The sequence below is a fragment of the Poecile atricapillus genome, chromosome 21 (assembly GCF_030490865.1).
Source record: "Poecile atricapillus isolate bPoeAtr1 chromosome 21, bPoeAtr1.hap1, whole genome shotgun sequence".
In the NCBI taxonomy this organism is placed as follows: domain Eukaryota; kingdom Metazoa; phylum Chordata; class Aves; order Passeriformes; family Paridae; genus Poecile; species Poecile atricapillus.
In genome coordinates, this window is record NC_081269.1 from 2994551 (window position 1) to 3014441 (window position 19891).

Sequence of the window (19891 nt, forward strand, 5' to 3'; positions counted from 1 at the left end):
GGTTCAGCTTTTAATATTTTTAAAGAATCTGAAAGTTTTATTTGCAGCTAGAAAGGCATGAACAAGGAACCATTGTTTGAAGAAATGTTTTGTACAACAAGTGTCCAAGACCTTTATCCCAAGGGTATTTGTAAGTGGATCAGCACAGCTGTTTCCTTGCTTTGAGGTCATCTGTGACATCTGCTGCAGAAACCTGCATCAGTGTGTGCAGCTCGTGTCTACCTGAGCACCTTAGCACAGCTCAGGCTGCTGCACAGCTGAGAAGGTGGGAAGTGAGGGATTTACAGCTTTCTCAAAGTTCATGGCTTGAAAGTGAACTTGCACGTTAAATTCCACAACCTGCTGGCCTGCAGGAAGTGTCAGGATCCTGCTCCAAACTGCAGTGGGTCAGGGAGAATATAACCAGTCCTGAAAGCTCCTTTTGACAGCAGATTCCAGGTTCACTTGTTCCCATGAGTCCATCCCACAAACCCCTGGATTAATTACAATCCTCAGGTCTTCAGTGCTGGGGTTTAGGTGTCGGATATTTCACTACATTCCCCACATTTAATACATAGGATTCTGCCTTGTTTGTGTCTCTGATATTCCCTTTTTATTCACCTATGTCCTGATCAACTTCCAAGTCTAACCACTACAGAAAGAAATCTGAGTCACATTTTATTCTTCCTAGATGTTTTTCCTGTAACATAAATAGCATCATGTGGTGTGATTAACTGTCCTAGCAGGCCTGGCAGTGGGAGGAGAGTTGTGCCAGGCACTGCACTTGTGCACAGGAGGGTTTTGATGTCCACAGGAACTTGCAATGTTAAAGCTTTCTCCACAGAACTTCCAAGTTTTCTCATTATTAATTACCCTTTAAATCCTGCCTTCTTGCTGCTGTTTGGCAGTTGGGAATTAAGGTGCTTTGGGTTGTATAAACTCTTGAGGATGCTGTTAAGATGTGTGTTCCATGTCCATGACAATCCCCTGCTTGTGTTCAGGTTTCTTTCAAATGAATCCTTGCCTCTCTTTTACCAGGCCATGAGGTTTTGCATATCTGACTGACTTTCCCTGGTTTCCTTTGTGTGATTTCTGTACCTTTCACGTGTTTTTTGCATGTTTGAATTCACACAGTCAGCATTCATGGCACATAATGGAATTGCCATGGAAATAGGTAACTCTGCATCACCAGAAAGTCTGACATCCTCATTTCATGTTTATTTCTTTTCTTCCTTATCTCTCCACTCTGAAGTCACTTTTCCATTGCACCCTAGGTGCCATATTTGAAACGTGATCAATTAACACATTAATGAATAAACCCCCTAAAATTGACCAAAAACTGCCCTGAGAAGGCATTGAATAGATTGAGACCTGATTTCTCTCCTCTGGCTCTTCACATTCCAGGCAAGAGTTTTGGCTCATCAGGACCAATTTCATGGACGTGGCCTACAGTTGTCAGAAGTGGGCCAGTGACAAGAATTAATATATTAACTGGTGTGCAGTACTCTGACAAATTGCTTACTAAATACATCAAAATTGATTGGGCATTCTGTGTTTAAATTGACAAATGACTGCATTAGGGGAAGGAGGGAAATCCATTAATTACAGCTGCCCTCAACCATAGGAAATATAATCGTATAAATATAGATTTTGTTAAAACAAAAGTCTGTACTTTACTCCTGTGTTGCTGGTAAGTGTACTTGCACCTCTTTGCTATTAAACCTGCAATAGGAGGTTTTGAAGACAGATCTTTGCAATTGGCTTTTAAATAATCAAAGAGCATTTCTGTTGTGTTAAAAGGAAAGATGCAGTGTTTCTGCATCCCGCTCTGACCGCTTCTGGAAATTGTTTCTGTCTCGGAAAAGTGGACCTGTAGCTGAGGCTTCTGCTGTCTCATTAATTGTTTATTTTAAATGCAATGTAATTTGTATTCCAAGATGTGAGCATTCAAACCAGCACTCTGTTTTCTCCTTCCTTGTCCCTGTACTGCTCTCCAAGTCATACTTGCAGGGCTGTTACATTTTTCTGAGTAAGAATTTGCACTTGAGTTAGGTCTGGAGATAAAATCAGTTTTATAGGCTTCGTTAAGGGATTCTTGAAAAGATTAAGGCCTGTATTTATAGCTGCCTTTGACTTTTGGCTGTTACAACGGATTTTCATTTCTGAACCAACTGTTGCACATATCTTGTGTTTCACTGAAAATGGCTTTCATTACAAGTCCAATTTAGTAACTGTCCATTGTCTTCAAAGGGAGGGGGTGAGCCTTTCCCTGCTGTTTGTTTGGGTTAAATGATAACACCATTTATACAGATAATCTCTGTAGCTCTGACATCATGCTTGCACTTCCTGCTCCCTCTAATGAAAGCTGTGCATCCTGGGCAAGACTTCTGTCTCCAAGCAGCATCGTGGTTCTTTTTTTCATTCATTCCTTTCATACATTCCACTGACAGAAATAAAAATGACATCCCCAGAGCTAGTGAGTACTGTGGAAAGTCTGAGATGGAGAGTGTATTAAATAACTGTGAATACATGCTGTGAGCACAGACAGTGTGAAAACCGAGCTGTGATGCCTGGAATGACAGCCAAGGAGTGCCACAGGAGGAATCTGGACATCGTGGTCCTCCAGCCCTCCTCCGTGCACAGCAGAGCGTGGTGCTGGTCTGGTCAGAGCTGAATGAGCTGGGGCTGATAATCCCATTTAGTGCTGTAGCTCTTCCCTTCTCCTTGCATTCTTTAGAGGGTGCATCTTTAACAATGGATTTGGGATGGAGGAATGCAGGTGATGCTACATCCCTTTCCATGGATGTAACTATAGAATGTTCTGTAGCATTTCTGGGGAGGCCAGAGCTGCTCTTGCTCTGGGCATGTTCAATGTCTGTCACAACGAGCTGGGTTTCAAACAGTAAAACTGATCAAAAGCAGAGCCTGTGCAGTAACAACAATTACTCTGTGTGGTTACGAGGTGTTCAAAGCCTTTCTGCTCTGGCTCTGTGGCAGGGCCACGCTCAAGCAGGAGCTTGGGGCAGTTTCAGCTGCTCCGTTCCAGCATCTCTGCTGGGCTTTACTGGTTCTGCACTTGGCCAGTTGAACATAGCCCATTTCTGGAGTCCATCCCATCCAAACCCAGCTCTGACCTTGTCCTGAAGTTGGGGAGTTTCACCTGAGCCCACCTCAGCTGCCATGGAGAGGAGCTGGAACAAACCATGGGATATGGGTGAACATTTCCACCTGTCTCATGTTCCTGTGCTGGTCGTGTGAACGGTGCCCAACCTCCTGCCCTTCAGCTGTACCTGGTGCCACAGGTGAGGACCTTGCCACAAAGTTGTGTCAGTTGAGTGTTCCAGGCTTAAAACTGCAAAATCAGAGTGCCAGAGAATCCATTTTCTAGATTCCCACTTTGCCTCTTCTTTCCTCCCGATGTTGCCTCAAGTCTGTGAATCATTTTCATTAAGTTTTACTTTATTATAACCATATAATGAAAGAATGCAAAATACTTCTTAAAAGAACTTCCTGGGACTCTTTATCAGTGGTCTCGAAGGAGTTGTGCATATGTCCTGTAAAAATCCATATCCTTGGTGAAAAATTTATAATTCCTTGAAATTTTGAAGAGGGAAATGAGTTTTAGAATTTCAGAGATTTAATTCTCAAGTGTTTATTTTAACTCAGGTATTCTCTCTATACATTGCATGGAAATACAGGTATCTGTATGAGCATGTAAGTGATACTGGTAAAATACATTCTAAAAGAATTTTTATGATTTAGAATTTGGAATTTTTTACTGCATTTAAAACTGTTGCAGATCTTAAATATATATGTTATAAGAGCATATATATATTTATATCTATTTTTTATGACTAAGGTTGCAATATTCCTGGAGAAAACTGATTCCAAGCAGGCATTTCTCATACAGAATGTGTTTGGGTTTTCCTGGGAAGAGCCACAAATGCTGAAAATGGAATTTTCAAGTTTGCTTCTTGCACTTGGAGGCAGGACAGATTGCAGGTTAATCTGCCTCCCCTTCCCCTTCCAGAAAAGGTGTTTCTAATGAAATTGGGTACATGGTATTTTTTTTTTTTTATAAAAAACTACATTTCCCTAAAACTGTAGCGTGCACCTTCTGCTCCCTGCGAGAAGCAGGACTGAGTGTTAAAGGAAGCAAATTGAATTTCTGGCTGAGCACTGAGGTTGGGGTAAATAGGAGGGGGGCAGATGCATCATGGTGTGAGCAGTGGAGTAACTCGAAATATTTGTGAAATAACAGAGATAAAGATGAACTCTGTAAGGTGCTCTGGCTGCTGGGAATGTGCCTGTTGAGGTTGTGATGCAGGGACACACCTGGGCCTGTGCACGGCTTCGTCAGCTCAGGCACAATTCACCCGCCCCAGTCTGCGTTTTATAAACCAGCCGCTGGAAACAGCGCTGGCACAGCAACTCAAACACTTTCAGATGTGTACAAACAACAATAATGAACAAGGGCACATGCTGAAATGGTTCTTTCCTCCTCCTGCATGGTCATCTGGAAGTCCTTAGAGCGGGGTCCGTGAGCACGCAGGGGTCAGTTTTCAAAGCGGCGTGCGGGGATTTCGCCGCGCGCCTCCCATTGCCGTTAATGGGAGTCAAACGGGTAAATCCCCACGCACCGCTTTGAAAATTTACTACTAAGCCTCTTGACTTCTCACTACATACTTTGATTGTAACAGTAATCCATGGTTAACATAATTTTCCCGACAATAATGTCAAACATACTTTTGAAGTCAGTGAATTATAGAAATAGTTACCTCTTCCATAATTCTTTAAAGATGGCCATCAGATGGATTTCACCGTGGCTTCGTGCAGTTGAAATTATTCTTTAACTCAGAAAAGAATATATTTATTCTGTTGTGGTGCCGAACTGATTGTCTGCTCACAGTCTGAGTGTTGAGCAGCTTTAAGGTGCTCCATCCTGTGAATAGTATCAGGTTCTAGCTCTGCACAGATTTAAAAGTGCATCGTTCTTGACTGACCTCCTAAGGGAACTTTGGAGATGGAAGATGAAATTAAGTACAGGGAATGTATTCCAGTCTTTCCTTGGGGAAAAAATCCAGGCTGCAGACTGTCAGACCAGTGTGAGAAAGGAGCAAGTAAAGCAGTCATCAAAAAAAAAAAATCTAAGAAGAATTCATCTCCTAATTACAGACCTACCTATGTCTTTATTAAAGTGCTGATACAGAGAGTGGATGGTCCATAAAGTACCTAATAAACTGTGGATACTACACAAATAATGAATGAATGCAGCTCTAATCAATTTGTGGTGTGAAATAGCTGTCAGTCTGGCTAAACTCCTGCTTTATAGCCCCTTTTTAGCTTAATTTTATTATATTTATGCATATGAGAATCTCAGAAAGTCCTAACAGGAAAAAAATGAGCAGGGAGTAGTTTTGGGTAAAGGAGGATATTTTAATTTGCATGCCATGCTCCTGTAGGAGTTTACAAGCTGAAAACTGCATTAAAACCAGAACTTTGCTCAGTATCGTGCAGCCACAGGAAAAATTACATCGAGCATATCTCCAGCCTACAAATAGTTTATTGTTAACATGGCTGTGAGTGTTCTGCCAAAATGAAACCCTGGCCTTTGCTTTGTTGTCACACTTGAGCAGAGGTAGAGCCAGAGGCACAGAGCACCCACAAACCCACAAAACATGTGCTGGATGTGAACTGCACAGCTGTGGGACACCAGAACCGAGCCCTGACAGAGCTGAGATCACATCAATAGCAGGGGAGAAAGGTGAGTGCGGGGAATTTGGGGTGGCTCCATGGTGACCTGAACCAGAACCATCACATTGGAACACATGCATGAAGGAAATAATTCAAATTGTGGAGCTGAACTCCAGCACGAGGACCCCTGAAGTTTGTTGACAATCAGGTGATTACCTCAGGTCTCTACACCACCTAGATGTAACTCAGGAACCAGAGAAAAAAGCATCAAAATCAGGTGTTAGGGAGGGGTTTTTATGAAAATAAGGAATAAATAATTTTTATCCTGTGTACCTCTTCACCACGGACATCACTGGAGACTGAAGGGGTTAGTTGAGAGTACATTGTCCTGCTCCTACTGCATTTCAGAAACTGATTTGACATTATAAATGTTAATTATATTAAATTATAATTATGGAGATGGAAAAGGCAAGCTCTCTGGGTGTTTGCAGGCATGTGCAGGGAAGGCAGCACCAAACAAACAGGCTTTGTGGTGCTCAAATGCCTTTGTTTGCTCTTAATTTGGACAAACATCCAGCCCTTAGAGAAGAGCACATTGGGAATTTCATTTGTAACTCTCAATTAAATTGAATTGTGCAAAGCTTATTTCTATAAATGAGAAAATTAAAACCTTTTGGTTCAAGAAGTACACAGAACTAAGTAAAACTAATGATTTATTGTTCCCAAATTAAAGCCATAAGTGCACACACTACAATTGAACTGTAGTGGTTCTTTGTTCCAACACTTTTATGCTGCTGAAAGATGACAATTTATAATCTTTGAAGGAAGATTTGTCTTAGCTTTAGGTATTTATTGTGTAATTAGCCCATCCATGAGCAAACCCACTGCGTGTTAATTCCAATATTCCTCCAATGTGTATTTATCTAGGTCTTGCTCACGTGGCAGGAACATCTATGCAAATTATTCGAGATTAATACAAATTGTTTGTTTTCTTTACTTGTCAGTAAATATCATGGAGAAGTTTCTAAACAGGGTTTTTTTTCATACTTATTCATGGAACTGTGTGAATCAGGTCCTGGAATTCCAGAGAAATATCAGCTCTGCTGTATTTCAGCCTTTGCCTGGGCTTGTGTTGACACTTGTGTCTCCACAGTCCCTTCTGTGCAGTTTTCCTGGCACTAACAATTATCACACAAATAATTTCATTTGCAATGTGGTTTTTTTCCAGATACAATCTTCCTTCAATATAATGGTAACATCAATCCTGTGAGTGCAGACAAGGGAGGCTGTTCAACTTTGCCCTTGAAGGAGGACAGAGAGTAAAGGTGCCATTATTACTTTTGAACAGCTCCAAGATCCTTCTTGCCCCTTGCCAGATACTGATGGCAAAACTCTGATTTTTGCTATAGGTATCAGTCCAGTTTTTCAGAAGTATCCTTGAATGCTTATTTTTGGATTGATTTGCCTTAAGCAGACTGTTGAAACTCATGTCCTGTCATATTGCACAGACAGAAGTTGGATGCTTTAATTCTCACCTTAGATTTTTAATAAGCACTTATTTTTTTGTACTTTTTCACTTCGTGTTTGTGTATTTCTAGATGAAACAAACTCAGTTGCAGTCTGATTGATATTTGATGTGTTTGTTCCAGATGTTTGTGTGAGAACAGAAAAAGTTAAAAGTTAGCATAGCTCAGACACAAGGCATTGAATTGATTATTTTAGGAAGGTAAAAACCACCTGCAGTTCCAGTAAAAAATATCTCTGTGCATCCAAGGCCTTCTTGCTCCTGTTCTGTGTCTGCTCCATTTGTGACTTTTCTCAATGAAAGAGAAATTGCAGGAGAACCAGTAGAAAACACTTGCTGAAAAGCTTTGCAAGAATTGGAATTTTATTATTTGTTATCCTGCATGGTTGGGAAATTCTTCAGAAATTTTAAATACTCTGTGTTGCAGCATCAGAATAACCTCACTGATGGGTGAGAGTCTGTTGTCATTTCCAGTGTGAATTCAGATTTTCAAAGAATTAAGCTGGAAGATAAAAGATTACTCCTGAGCCCAGATTCCTGGAAATGTCCTCCCAGGGTTAAATTAATCTCATCTTAGAACTTGATACCGATGTGAGAGGTGTGTGTGACCCAGAAATGGAGGAAAAGGGGGATTTGTGTTTTTACACCGTGCTTGTTCCTACAACTTCAAGGGCATTCTTACCTTGGAAAAATGTGCCCATATGTGCATGTGCAGCAAGCAGCAGAGCCATGGCAGATCTCCAGCAAGGATCACGAGTCTGGGAAGGTCACTTCTCCCAGCACACTGCACATTCCCACTGGGAATGGTGGGAGTAGGGCCAGTGGTGAGCTGGGATCCCCCATCCCAGCCAGCCCCTCACAACTGCTTTTGTGGTAGGTGTGCCACAGAAATGCTGCTTTATTAAACAGCCAAATAAATGACTGAGGGCTGACCTCAGCTGAGGCTTTATCACTGCTGCCCTGCTGGTGAACTCTCAGGCAGAGCTTTTCCATGGAATTCAGCATTTCATCGCTCCTGGCTGGAAAGAGTTAATGCTGCGCTCGGAAGTTGCGCAGAAGCACAAGACCTGTGACTCCTCAGGGAAAGGTTTCCAGTGTAGCACCAAAACGAATCATTTGTTCAGCTTTTTAGTTGTTTTTTCAAATTTCTTTCTCACTGTAAAGCCATCTTGAATCTCCAGTAAAATGTAAAAGTATTCCCCAAGGGAGAAATACGGCGACCAAGCAGGGGGGATGCTGCTCCCTGGGCTGTGTTTTTGCAGCTTCCCTAATCTTGACAGCTCTGGTAGCTGCCTCTGGGATAGAAAGAACAAAAAAAATGCAGATCAGTCCATAAAGTTCCTGTTGGTTTGAAAGCAAAACCATCTGCTGGAGCCATGAAGTTTGTTAGGGAGTTCAATAACAGGAAAGCCTGCAGTTGATCAGCTGTGCTCTCCAAAACAGGCAGGAGGATTCAGAGCAGGGAGCCAGGAGATGTGGGGAGCATGGCAACAGCAAAATGGGTGAAAAGAATGGTTTCTTTGGTTTCATGTATAAACTTGGAGGAAGAGAAGTGGGTGCTGTGATTTCATATTCAGATTGTACTGTGGATCCTCAGGAAGGTGTGTGTGTTCTTTAACAGGAGTTTGTACTAGACAGACATTCCTCAGTTATGGAATTTAGTCTGTCATGGATGTAAGGAAGCAGATGGAGGTGGTTTCTGTATTGTCTGAAAACTGATGAAGACACAGAGCTGAAATTACACCTGGGGCTGTCGAGGCATGGGTGTGCCCCAGCACAGACTGGGGATTGCAGGGAAAATGGCAGATCATGGCATCACAGGATGGTTTGGGTTGGGAGAGACATTAAAGATCTTTTATTCCACCCCTGCCATGGGCAGGGACACCTCCCACTATCCCAGGTTGGTCCAAACCCCGTCCAGCCTGGCCTGGAACACTTCCAGGGATGGGACAGCCACATCTTCTCTGGTCACCCTGTACCAGGGGCTCCCCACCCTCACAGGGAGAAATTTCTTCCAAATATATCTCATGGGAAAAACTTGGTGCTTAATTATAGAAGCACAGAATCATTAAGGTTGGAAAAGACTTCCAAAACCATCAAGTCCAACCCATGCCCACTAAACCAAACCATGAGGTGCCATCTCTGCTCGTTGTTTGAACCCTTCCAGGTGACTCTGTCACCTCCCTGGGCAGCCTCTTCCATTGCTTGACCATTCTTTATCAATGAAGAAATTGTTCCTAATATCCAACCTAAGCATCCTTTGTAAGAATATGTCCTAATTTTTGTGGCATTTGGAATAATTCTGGAATAAGTTGGGCCCTGAGCTGAATTTTGGACGTTGCAGGTTTGAGAATATGGACACTCTGTGTTCCAGAGGTGTGAGAAATGACTCAGTAGCTTCAGGTACTGACACACACAACACAGGATGGAAATCCCTTTATTCCATAAAGTGTATGGATTTATGCAAAGCTATTTACTTTACAGAGGCGCCATTCAGTATTTATGGCTACCATTGTGTCTGCTTTGCCTTTAAAATTCCAATTATTGGGGCTTTACTACATGGCTGTAAAAATTTGTTGTGGTTGGAAGCTTGACACATAAAAGTCAACCCTGCAATAATATAGTTTTTAAAAACTTTTAAAAACTTTGAGTGATTATAAAATGTGGGAACATAAAAATACTTTGGTATTTTAAGAACTTCAGGTTAAAAGAGGAAGAGCCAGTGGGTTACCATGGTGGCTTTATGGATACATCCAAGTCAAAAAGCAGGAATATTTTCATCCTTTTAATCAATGAAATATTTGGTATCAATATTTGATTGTCGATATTTGAGTTCTTTCTGTGCTTCTAGAAAATTCGTTATCACAGATTTAGGAAAACATACATTGCCCTGCCATTAACTTAAAAAAAAGCTTTTTTCTTTTAAATGAAGCATTTACCAGTAAGTCTGATTTGTGTTTTGTGGGTTTTTTCCAGTGGTGCCACCGGGGAGCCCTGGGCCCATCACCCGGCACGAGTCCTACGACAGCTTGGCCTCCGACCACAGCGGGCAGGAGGATGAGGAGTGGCTGTCACAGGTATGCTCTGGGGGGCTTCCAGGTCAGGAAAACAGCAGTGGGAGCCACTGGAAGGAAAACTCACAACTTTCCTCCAAGTGGGAAATAAACTTCCAACAGCCAGGGTGTTGCTGTGTGTAAAACTGACTCCACTCCTGAGTGTGGGAATGGATCTGATGGTCCCAAACCAGATAAAGCCCCAACTTTCCTGACACCATCACATCCCTGGGAAGCTCAGGATGAAGTGGGAAGTTTCAGCTGGCAACAGCCAAGTGACCTGCCTGCCTTTTTCTCCTGGCATGGTCCTTTTTGGGCAGGGATGAAGGAAGCTGGCAGAATGATGGTGCCTTTTGTGTGCTGACCTGGGACTCCCTGCATTTGACCATAAAAATGGGGCAGTAGCTGGTTTACTTCCCTCCTTCCCTGGTTATCATTTCCTGCTGAGAATTCCTGTGACTTATGGCCAGATAGAAATACTGTATTGCTTTAGAATTATCATGCTTGGTGGAGGATTTTTATATGAGGTGAAGTCTTTGTCTTGTTATCCAATCTTGCTTTGTCTCAGTCAGTGAAGCTTCTCTGTAAGAACTCAGTAAATACTTGACCATTTGGCTCAAAACAGAACCTCAGTGTAAGAATGTAGGTCATGAATAATACACTGAGAATTAGTTCCTGTTAGAAATGAAAGGTTAGAGTTAAATAAATAAATTAAATTTACAAATGCTTTGGATTTGCCAAAGCAATTACAAGGTACCTGATCCATGGAATTCACCCTGACAAATTAGGTGGGTTTCCTCTGGTTTAAGAACAATGTTGTTATGGGAGTGATGCATTAAATGTGTTGCTGGGGTGTATGGCATAAATATGAAATATTTATGGATGGGATTTGCTTCTCCCACTGGTGAATAAATCATACACAGCCTTTTCCTGAAATGAGAGGTTAGGTTTCCACATGGACCTGTCCAGGAGGAGCATTCACTGGGGAATCCAGTCATGTGAATTCATTTACCTGTCTGAGGTTTCAGATGTGGCTGCACATTGAGGTGTCTCATTTGTTTGTGCTGTGTCTGATTTCTCAGAGCACAAAGATGATGAAACTTCTCAATCAAGGAGTCAACAGGAATTGTATCTGAGCTCATTGGGAGCAGATTTCACCTGTAGTTTTCCACCTCTCCAGGACTGTTTGGAAGTATTTCCTTATTGTACTGTTGAAACCTCAGAAAAATTAAGATTATGCTAAACTTACATTATGTCTGTTTGTTTATTACTAGTTCTTGGAAGATATAAGATGTCAACAGAACTTAGACTGCTCAAACTTCACCACATCCATCCCTCTAGAAGAGTAAATATATTTATAAAGGGGAAAAAAAATCCCAAGAGATGTCACAGAACACAGATAATTCTGAGAATGCTCCTGGAATGTTTAATTCCTGCTGAGAGAAGAAGTGATGAGAGCCCTTGGAGCGCGGCAACGCTGGCGCTCCCCGAGCAAGCCACTTCAGATTAAGCCTAAAGTGCAAGGATGTTTTTCAAAATTAAAGTGTTGTTATCAACAGTAACAGCAAGCAGTGAAAAAACACCGCCCTTCACTTCAACTTTTCAATTAGAACAGTGGGTAATGTGTGCTGTCAGTGGGAAGTAGATACAATATGTTTGTCCTGCACACAACAGGGGAGTGAATAGGAACATCTGGCCATAGCCTCAGTAAAATTGCAGAGGCATCTGTTTACCTCTCGGCTCTGTGACACTGATGGTTTCAAGCTTAAAATACACAGATTACTTTATCTGTGGCCTAATTTACGCTGCTGCATAAAAGCTACTTGCCTCAGAAGCGACTGCAGCCAAGCTGAGTTAGGCTGAGCTAAATGCAAAGATGGAAATAGAGCTGCATAGGCTGTGCTTGTTGTTTGACATTAGCACAGAACTGGCATCATCCAGGGTTTCAAGCTGCTTCCTAAAGAAGGAGAATCTCTACTAGTATACATCTATACAAAAATCTGTTTTAATGAATTCCCTCACTAACTTAAATTTCTGCTGTGAAGCTGATTGTTGTTTCAGCAGAAATTGATAGGAACTTCATAGTCTATTTTCTATTTTAAAAGTATGAGCTTGCCAGAGCTTAATATTTTCATTTTGTCTTTCCTTTTTCTGATCTTTAAAAATGCTTTTAGATTTTTAGTCTTGTATTGCATGATCTTTACAGCCTTAATGATTCTATTCTCTTGATTATAGAAGTTGTATGCTTTGTTTACCCCTTTATTTACAGTTTTCCTGATCACAAACATCCTACTTCTGTTGATTTGTCAGAATTTTGGCTCAGTGGATGTGTTTGTGTGGACCCTGTGTGTGGCACATCCCTGGTTGGGTTCCTGTGCTGATCCTGGGCTCATCCCAGCACTCTTCCCATCGCTCTGGGTTATGGATCTTGTACTTCCCACAAGATGCTCCGTGCCAGCCTCTCCTCACACGTGCCAACAGGAATTAGGAGCTGTGATTTGCAATCCAGCTCTCACTGTATCCAAGGGAAGCAGTTTAAGCTGTGAACTTTCACAAATCTGGGAGGAGTTCATCCCTCACTTCCCTCGCCCTGCTCGGGGTGGGGGATGTCTGGGGAATGTGGGCTCTTGGTTCCTCTCTCTGCCCCATGCAGATTCAGGCAGAAATGTGTTCCCTGTTGGTCACAGCATTCGAGTTTTGGGGTGTATTCCATCATGGCAAGGGGAGGAAAGGACAGGATCAGGTGAAGTGGTGGCCGGGATGAAGTGTTGATCTTTAGAACAATATAAGGACTGGAGTCCAGTGTCCTGAGGATGGTGGTTCACGAGCTTTCCAGTCTCTGCAATGGGCTCTTGGCTTTGGCTAAAGCATCCATTCTCTGGCAAAGACATCCCCAATTTCCCCTTGTTAAACATTCCTCCAAACACGCTGGCTCAGAACACCCTTTTCACTCGAGAGCAGCAGGATTCCAGGAGCCCGGCGTACTGAAGGAACCATTCATTTTATGAAGCTGCAGCTCTGTGTTAATCATTGCCCATATCCCCTTCCCACAGGTGGAAATCGTGACTCACACTGGGCCTCATCGACGCCTGTGGATGGGCCCTCAGTTCCAGTTCAAAACCATCCACCCCTCAGGCCAAACCACCGTCATCTCCTCCAGCTCCTCCGTGCTGCAGTCGCACGGGCCCAGCGACACCCCGCAGCCTCTCCTGGACTTTGACACAGATGATCTCGATCTCAACAGCCTCAGGTAAAAATAAAACCCATTTCCCAGCTGACTCACATTTGTTGTGTGCAGAACTTGCCTCCTGCCACGTGTGTAGGACGTGTCACGGTTTTTATCAGGCTTGTCCAGAGCAGAGTCTTGGAAGAGCTTGTGGCTCACCAATGACAAAAATCTGTCCAGGCCAAGCAACTCAGATTCCTTTTGCTGCCCCTTCTTGGGCACATGACAGGGTAAGGTAGCACAAAGTCTGGTGGCCTTGCTCAGTGTCCTCTTGCCTTTCACACTTTCTGTATTGCTTAATAAATTCGTTCTCTCAGATGTGAGTGGCTTTATGCCATGAATTTAGACAGTGGTCAGCGTGTTGGAACAGTAAGTGAACTCCTGAAATGCTTATTTCCTCCCTTGTTTTATTTTTTTCCCCACTCATTTTTTTCCTTCCTTGTTATTCTTTTCCATATATTTAATTCAATTAATCAGTTTTTGGAGATGAACTGATTTGGAATTGGGGGCAGGGGGTGTGCTTAGGGAAGGGAAGGAAGAGCAAAGGTAACTGGGTTTACATTTACTGGTGATTTGTAGAAGAGATTTATGCTCCAAGTGTTTGTGTCCTGCCCAGTAACTCCAGATTTAAAAAGTTTCCACGCTCCTGACTCTGCATGTGATTTGAAGTCCAAAGTTCTGTGGTGGGGACTTGGATTGTTTGGGACTGTGTCTGAAACTCTCAGAAGTAAAGCAAGAGAGAAGGATGATATGACTAATCCCATCAAAATGGGCAGATTGTCCTTGGACTGGAAATCCATGGGTTTGAAATGTGTGATTTCTCCTTGTGTGTAATTAAAGGCATGAGTAAGGATATGGCTGCCAAATTTATTTTTTAATATATGTATGTATTCATGTGCAGAAAGAAAGCAGAAATAAAAAGAAATAATACAGATCTATGTTACAGAAGGAATCAACAATTACAAATGGATCTTTAAAATGTTGCTGTTGAGGGGAGCAGTGGAGGCTTTTTTAGCCAGGTTTGGGTAGGGCGAGCTTTTTCCTTTGAGGCTTCCTGAGAGCTCCCATCTGAGCCATCCTTTGGGAGTACCCACTTTGTCCCAGTCTCTGCAATCTCAGCTGCACCAAGAGAGGGAAAACAGACATTTCCAACAGCTTTTAAGCCATTTCACAATTAAATTGCTGCTTGTCCCAGGTGATTCTGGTGGGATTGGGCCCTGCTGAGTGTGGCAAGGTGGTGACTGTGAATTGTCGACCCAGGGAGGAGGTGGAGTCACCCTCCCTGGACGTGTCTAAAAACAGACTGGACAAGGCACTCAGTGCTGTAGTTTAGCTGATGAGGAGGTGTCAGGTCATAGGTTGGACTTGATGATCTTCAGGTTCTTTCCCAGCCTGGTTCACTGTGTGAATTGTGTGGTTGCCAGGATCCAGCCGGTGCGCTCGGAGCCCGTCAGCATGCCGGGGTCACCGCGGCCCGCGGCCGACCGGCGCGGCGTCTCCACGGTCATCGACGCTACTTCAGGTAAGAACATCCTCACTTTCTGTTTCATATTCATCAATCTGGTCTTTTGTTTTGGCTGGTAACACGTGTACTAATCGTTGCCATCAAGGTTGTCCTGATTTTCTGCACCACAGGGTAAGTGCTGTCTCATACAAATACTCAGTTCTGCCATGATTATGATTTTTTCCCCCCCCTGCCCCCTCTTACCCCTCAATGTGAAGTCACAGCATTGTGGTAAGATCTGGACACACTATTTATGTAAAGTTTAACATGAGCTATAGAATGCTAAAAACTGCCTAAACTAAAAAGCAGAACATTTACAAATACTAACACTGAAATGCTTTTATTAATGAATGCCTAAAGCATAGAATATTACAGTTCCATGTCATTTATAAAGTAGCTTTCATTGAAATGTAATCATAAATGTAATAGATTTCTGTGAACAGTCAGGACAACAGGAGAGTTTATCTAATGTTTGTGTAATAGGCACATTTTCACTGCTCTGCTCTGAAAAGAGTGTGTAGATTTAATACCACAGTGGTTGTGTTAATATCAACAGAGTAATAGATGTACTATAAAGTTCTCTTTTCCTCTCAGTGCTGGGGAATAGCCTGTCTAAAGAAACAAGGGCAGCAGCAGAGCTTTATGTTCCAGTGCAGCTGTACAGCGTCTGAGGGGTCCACACAGCAGGATTTTGTCAAATAAAATCTCTCACAAGTAGAATTATTAAACACACAGCATTAGTCAAACAGTCAAGTCGGAGAGGATTTTAATCTTTAGTGATTTGAAAATCCCTGGAGGCTCCTGATTGGATTGAGGTTAAACTGTAAAAAGAGACTGTAACACATACAGAAAGGGGTTTCTGAAGGTTGGTTTAAAGAGAGTTAAAATAAAAGCTCCTGTTTCAGACTCTGTTTGCTGTTTGATATAAATGCTGAGTCCAAGATACTTCATTGTTTGCCAAATGAATTTATTTGGGTATTACAGGATATTTCATATATGTGTTTATAACAGAGTTCAATAGTAACCACATTTACTTTGGATATTGAGAATTGTCCTTATAAATTCCATTTTCAAATATTTAAAAGTTGTTAAATTAATTCCTGTTGGGCTTGGACAAACATCTGGTGCTGGTTACTGAAAGGGAATTTTGTTTGTTTTACTACATGGCAAAGTAATTTTGAAAATAATTGTTCAATACAGAAGAAAATATTAATGCATCAGTTATGATTTCTTTTTTTCCCTAGTTCATCTATGCTTATTGCTCCTAAAAGGTTCCAAGTTGGAATCACAGGGGTGCTTCAGGCTGTGTATGTGACACTTGAGATTCAGAGTGATTAATGGCAGAGCTGTGCCTCACTATCAGCTGATCCAGAGAGAGATATCAGCATTAGCAGGGTGGGGATTTTTCCCTCCTGTGTAGGACCAGTGCCTTCACCTGTAACAGGGATGTGCAATAATTCTGAAATGTGACCATTCTATAACTGTAGCACTTCCTAAAGCTGTGTTACTCCATCTACAACAGAAACAATGAACACACAGGACTGTGCCTCTTGAGTTGCTCAGCCTCAAAAGTTGCTGAACAACTTTTCCTGAGGTGTGGATGGGACTTTAATATGAACTGACTCATGTGACTGTGATGAAGCCTCATTTGTAATGCCTTTAACATGTGTGTCCATGTTAAAATTGCCAAAATCTATTGTATACATTGTTAGGACACTGAAAATATATTTACTGTACAGCAGTGACTCAGTTTGGTTATAACACCTCATAAGTTTCATGTAAACAATACATGGGTTTTGTTAGGGACATGCTGATGGCAGTATTTTATTTACTTCACCCAGAAAGGTTGGGTTGGAATTGATTTTTGATTCAGGGATTTTAGCATCTCTTTGCAGGTTTTGTATTGCCTGATCCTCACTCTTTCCCATGCAGAACTTAAGGGTTCAAACTCTAAATTGTGTGATGGTTTAAGGGCGTGAATTGTTGCAGAGTAAAGGAGACACAAGGAAAATATATACACTGTTTTTTGAGATTTTAAACTGCTCTTGTAACAGCAATGGCCCAGCAACGGAAAGAAGAGTATTTTATGCTTATTTTCATCTCTTCCCACCTCTGAGATGTGCAGAAAACTCCATTAATCTCAGCTGTGGATGGGGAAGGGTTTGGTTTTAATACCACTCATGTACAGCACTGGGTTTTTGTGTTCCAGTCCACCACTTCAAGTATTCTCATTTCCTGCTCTTCCCACGGCATGCCCTACACGGCTGATGTTCTTTATGGAAAAGACATTTTTAGGTTTGAAGGATTTCTAAGTAGGTCATAAATTTTTTCCTGCCTGAGCTGAACCAGGAAGTGATTGTTCAGCTGTGCCCCTGCACTGGAGCCTGTTGCACTTTATGAAGATGCTTATCTGGAGGTTTGATTGCCTGTTGCTTGGAGATGCAACCCGTGTGGCGCCTCTGCTTATCTGACTCATCACTTCTCCTTCCTATCAAAAGACTCCAAGTACATGTTTATCATCTCCCATTATCCTTCTGCCATCCTCAATAGCTTCCTCCCTTCTCCCCCGTTGGTGTTGCATTTAATAAGCAGTTTGTGTGCTTTTTTTAAGCGTGGATTTCCTCACGTGTCTGTAAAACTGGGGTGTGCTAAGGACAATCTCATGAGATCACTTGCAAAAGTCTTCATTTAAAAAGTGCAGAACTGTAATGCTGTTATCAATAGTGAAAATTTGCAATGGCATTCTCAAGGTGGATGGCTGAATCTGTAAAGATTACTTGGATATATTTTAAAAATGCATATTACAATATGGTTCTCTCAACTCAAAATTCTCCTAAGACACTCTTCTCTGGTTTATTTTTTCAAGAAAAGTTTGCAAAATTCAGTCACCTAAAGCTACTGGACATTTGTCCCTCAATGCACATATTTTAGTCATATGCATCATAGAGAGAATATACCCTCAAGGATTAAATGCACTGTAATTCCAGATGCTATTCCAGGCTGGCAGTTGGAAATGTTAAAGGGGGACAACAGTGGGTTTAAATCTTTGTAAAGCAGGAAGGAATTATTATTGGTGATAATGCAGCAGCAGAAGCACTGCACAGGTAGGAGCTGCTCACTGTGTGCAGCAAGCAGAGGGTGTTTGTCCCTCCTCCCCAAAGGTGTGCTCAGGCTGTGGGCTTGGCTTTGACACAGGTGGGTTAAATCCTATTAAGCCAGGTTCTATTTATGAGCCCAGAAATTAAAGAGAAACCTTAGAGAGTCCAGGCACCTCTCTGAATTTTCATCCTATAACCTGTGGAGGAATGACATACATCATATGTGTTCCATAGCTGAAAACCCAAACCTGGTACAACTCTCTGAACAATGAATGATGTAGAAATTAGGGGTGTAGGCAGGTTAGGATATCTGCACAGTCAACTCTGAGCTTTCAGAGCTAGAAAAGCTGTAGGGAAGGGATTTTGCAGCAGTTGCTGGGCAGTGAATTTGCCCAGAGTGCTGCACTGAGTGTGCACACGAGTGTTTCCCTTCAGCTGCAGCCCAGGTGTGCTCAGTGACTCAGGTGTGCTCAGTGACTCAGTCCTGCTCATTTAAGAGAAGTGGCTGCATCTGTGAGTCTGTCTATGGAAACCTTGTTTATTCCCTCACACAAAGAGGTTTTGAACACTTGTCCATCAGCCAAGTAATGAGTTGGTTGCATTGCTAGTGGAGGATGAGAACATTGACATAGGAATTGTCTGATCTCTTTTTTTGCATCAACCTCTTCCATTCCTGCTGGGAGGAGATCACAGAATAGAATCATAAATCTATTTCTTTCTTGCCTAGAATAAATGCAGAAATTGAGTGGGAAGGATTTCAGTGAATGGCATTATTTAACAAATAAAATTAATTTGTAGAAGAAAAAGATCCTGAGGATTCTTTTCCTCATTAATTGTGTGTGGGGTGGGGGGAGCCTTAATGTTCTCAACTGAAACCTGGTGAGTGCTGTGCTGCAGGGACACACACACATCATTTTTTAATGAAGATTGTTTATTACTGTTGTATAAAACTCTGACAATACTAAGCTCTCTTCTGGTTACTTCAATCAATGCCCACTTAAAATCAGCTTGTAATTTAGTACTTCCCTTTCTTTTGTGTGTGACTGGCTGGTCATGGACGGAGAGCTCTGCCTGCAGAGGGTTTGATGAACAGAAGAATTGACTGGGGCTTTGTGAGGGAGGGAGTTGTCCTTTTATTGTTCATCACCACACCTGTGAGGCAGCGACCACGGGACAGATTTTTACTGTCCAGCAATGCTCTCACCTGCAATTTAATAAACACTTCTGCTGTCACACCTTAAACCATCTGAGTTCCTTTCTGTTGTATGCACGATCAAATATTTATTCCCAAAAGCTGTACGCCACAAAGTGCTGCCTCGGAGCAGGCAGATCAGTTATTCAGGTAGTAAAGATGTGTGAATGCAGCTGGCAGATGAAGTCACCAACATTGTGAATTCCCAGGCTGTCCCTGCTGCCACAGGCAATAAATGCCAGGCTGAGCCAGGGCTGGGCTCCCATTCCAGGAGCTCTGGTGTCTGCTGGAGCTGCCCTGCTTGAGTGGAGCCAGCCAGGGCTGCAGGGAGGTGAAATCAATCCGGGCTGCAGTCCTTGACCTGAACCTGTAATTACCTGCATGGGATAAAGGTGGTTTGTTGTGGCAGATAGAGATTGCACTCAGGGCTGCAGAGGATAATGCTGAGCTTTGAAGACAAGGAAAGGGTTTGGCCCCTGGGCTGTTCTTCACAGCAATTGAGAGGTTTTAATAATGGGCAGAGAACAAGCTGCTCTTTGGGGGCATCACCTGTTCAGTAGCACAAAAACACCGACCCAGCACTGCTTGGTTTGTAGTTATTTGTCTTGTCAGCCTATGCT

The 19891-nt window shown here is 42.4% G+C and overlaps 1 protein-coding gene across 11 annotated transcripts in view; it reads left to right on the forward strand.

The window, feature by feature from the left end:
* Positions 1-19891, forward strand: part of BCAS3 (BCAS3 microtubule associated cell migration factor) — a 305724-nt gene that overhangs the window by 112832 nt on the left and 173001 nt on the right. For all 11 annotated transcript variants that reach the window (XR_009279308.1, XM_058854693.1, XM_058854695.1 and 8 more), the window contains 3 exons: positions 10175-10275; positions 13305-13501; positions 14902-14999. Coding sequence is in view for 10 of the 11 variants with exons in the window: in XM_058854693.1 (XP_058710676.1) it covers positions 10175-10275; positions 13305-13501; positions 14902-14999 (396 nt within the window). In the remaining variant the exon portion in view is untranslated. The remainder of the gene's footprint in view (positions 1-10174; positions 10276-13304; positions 13502-14901; positions 15000-19891) is intronic.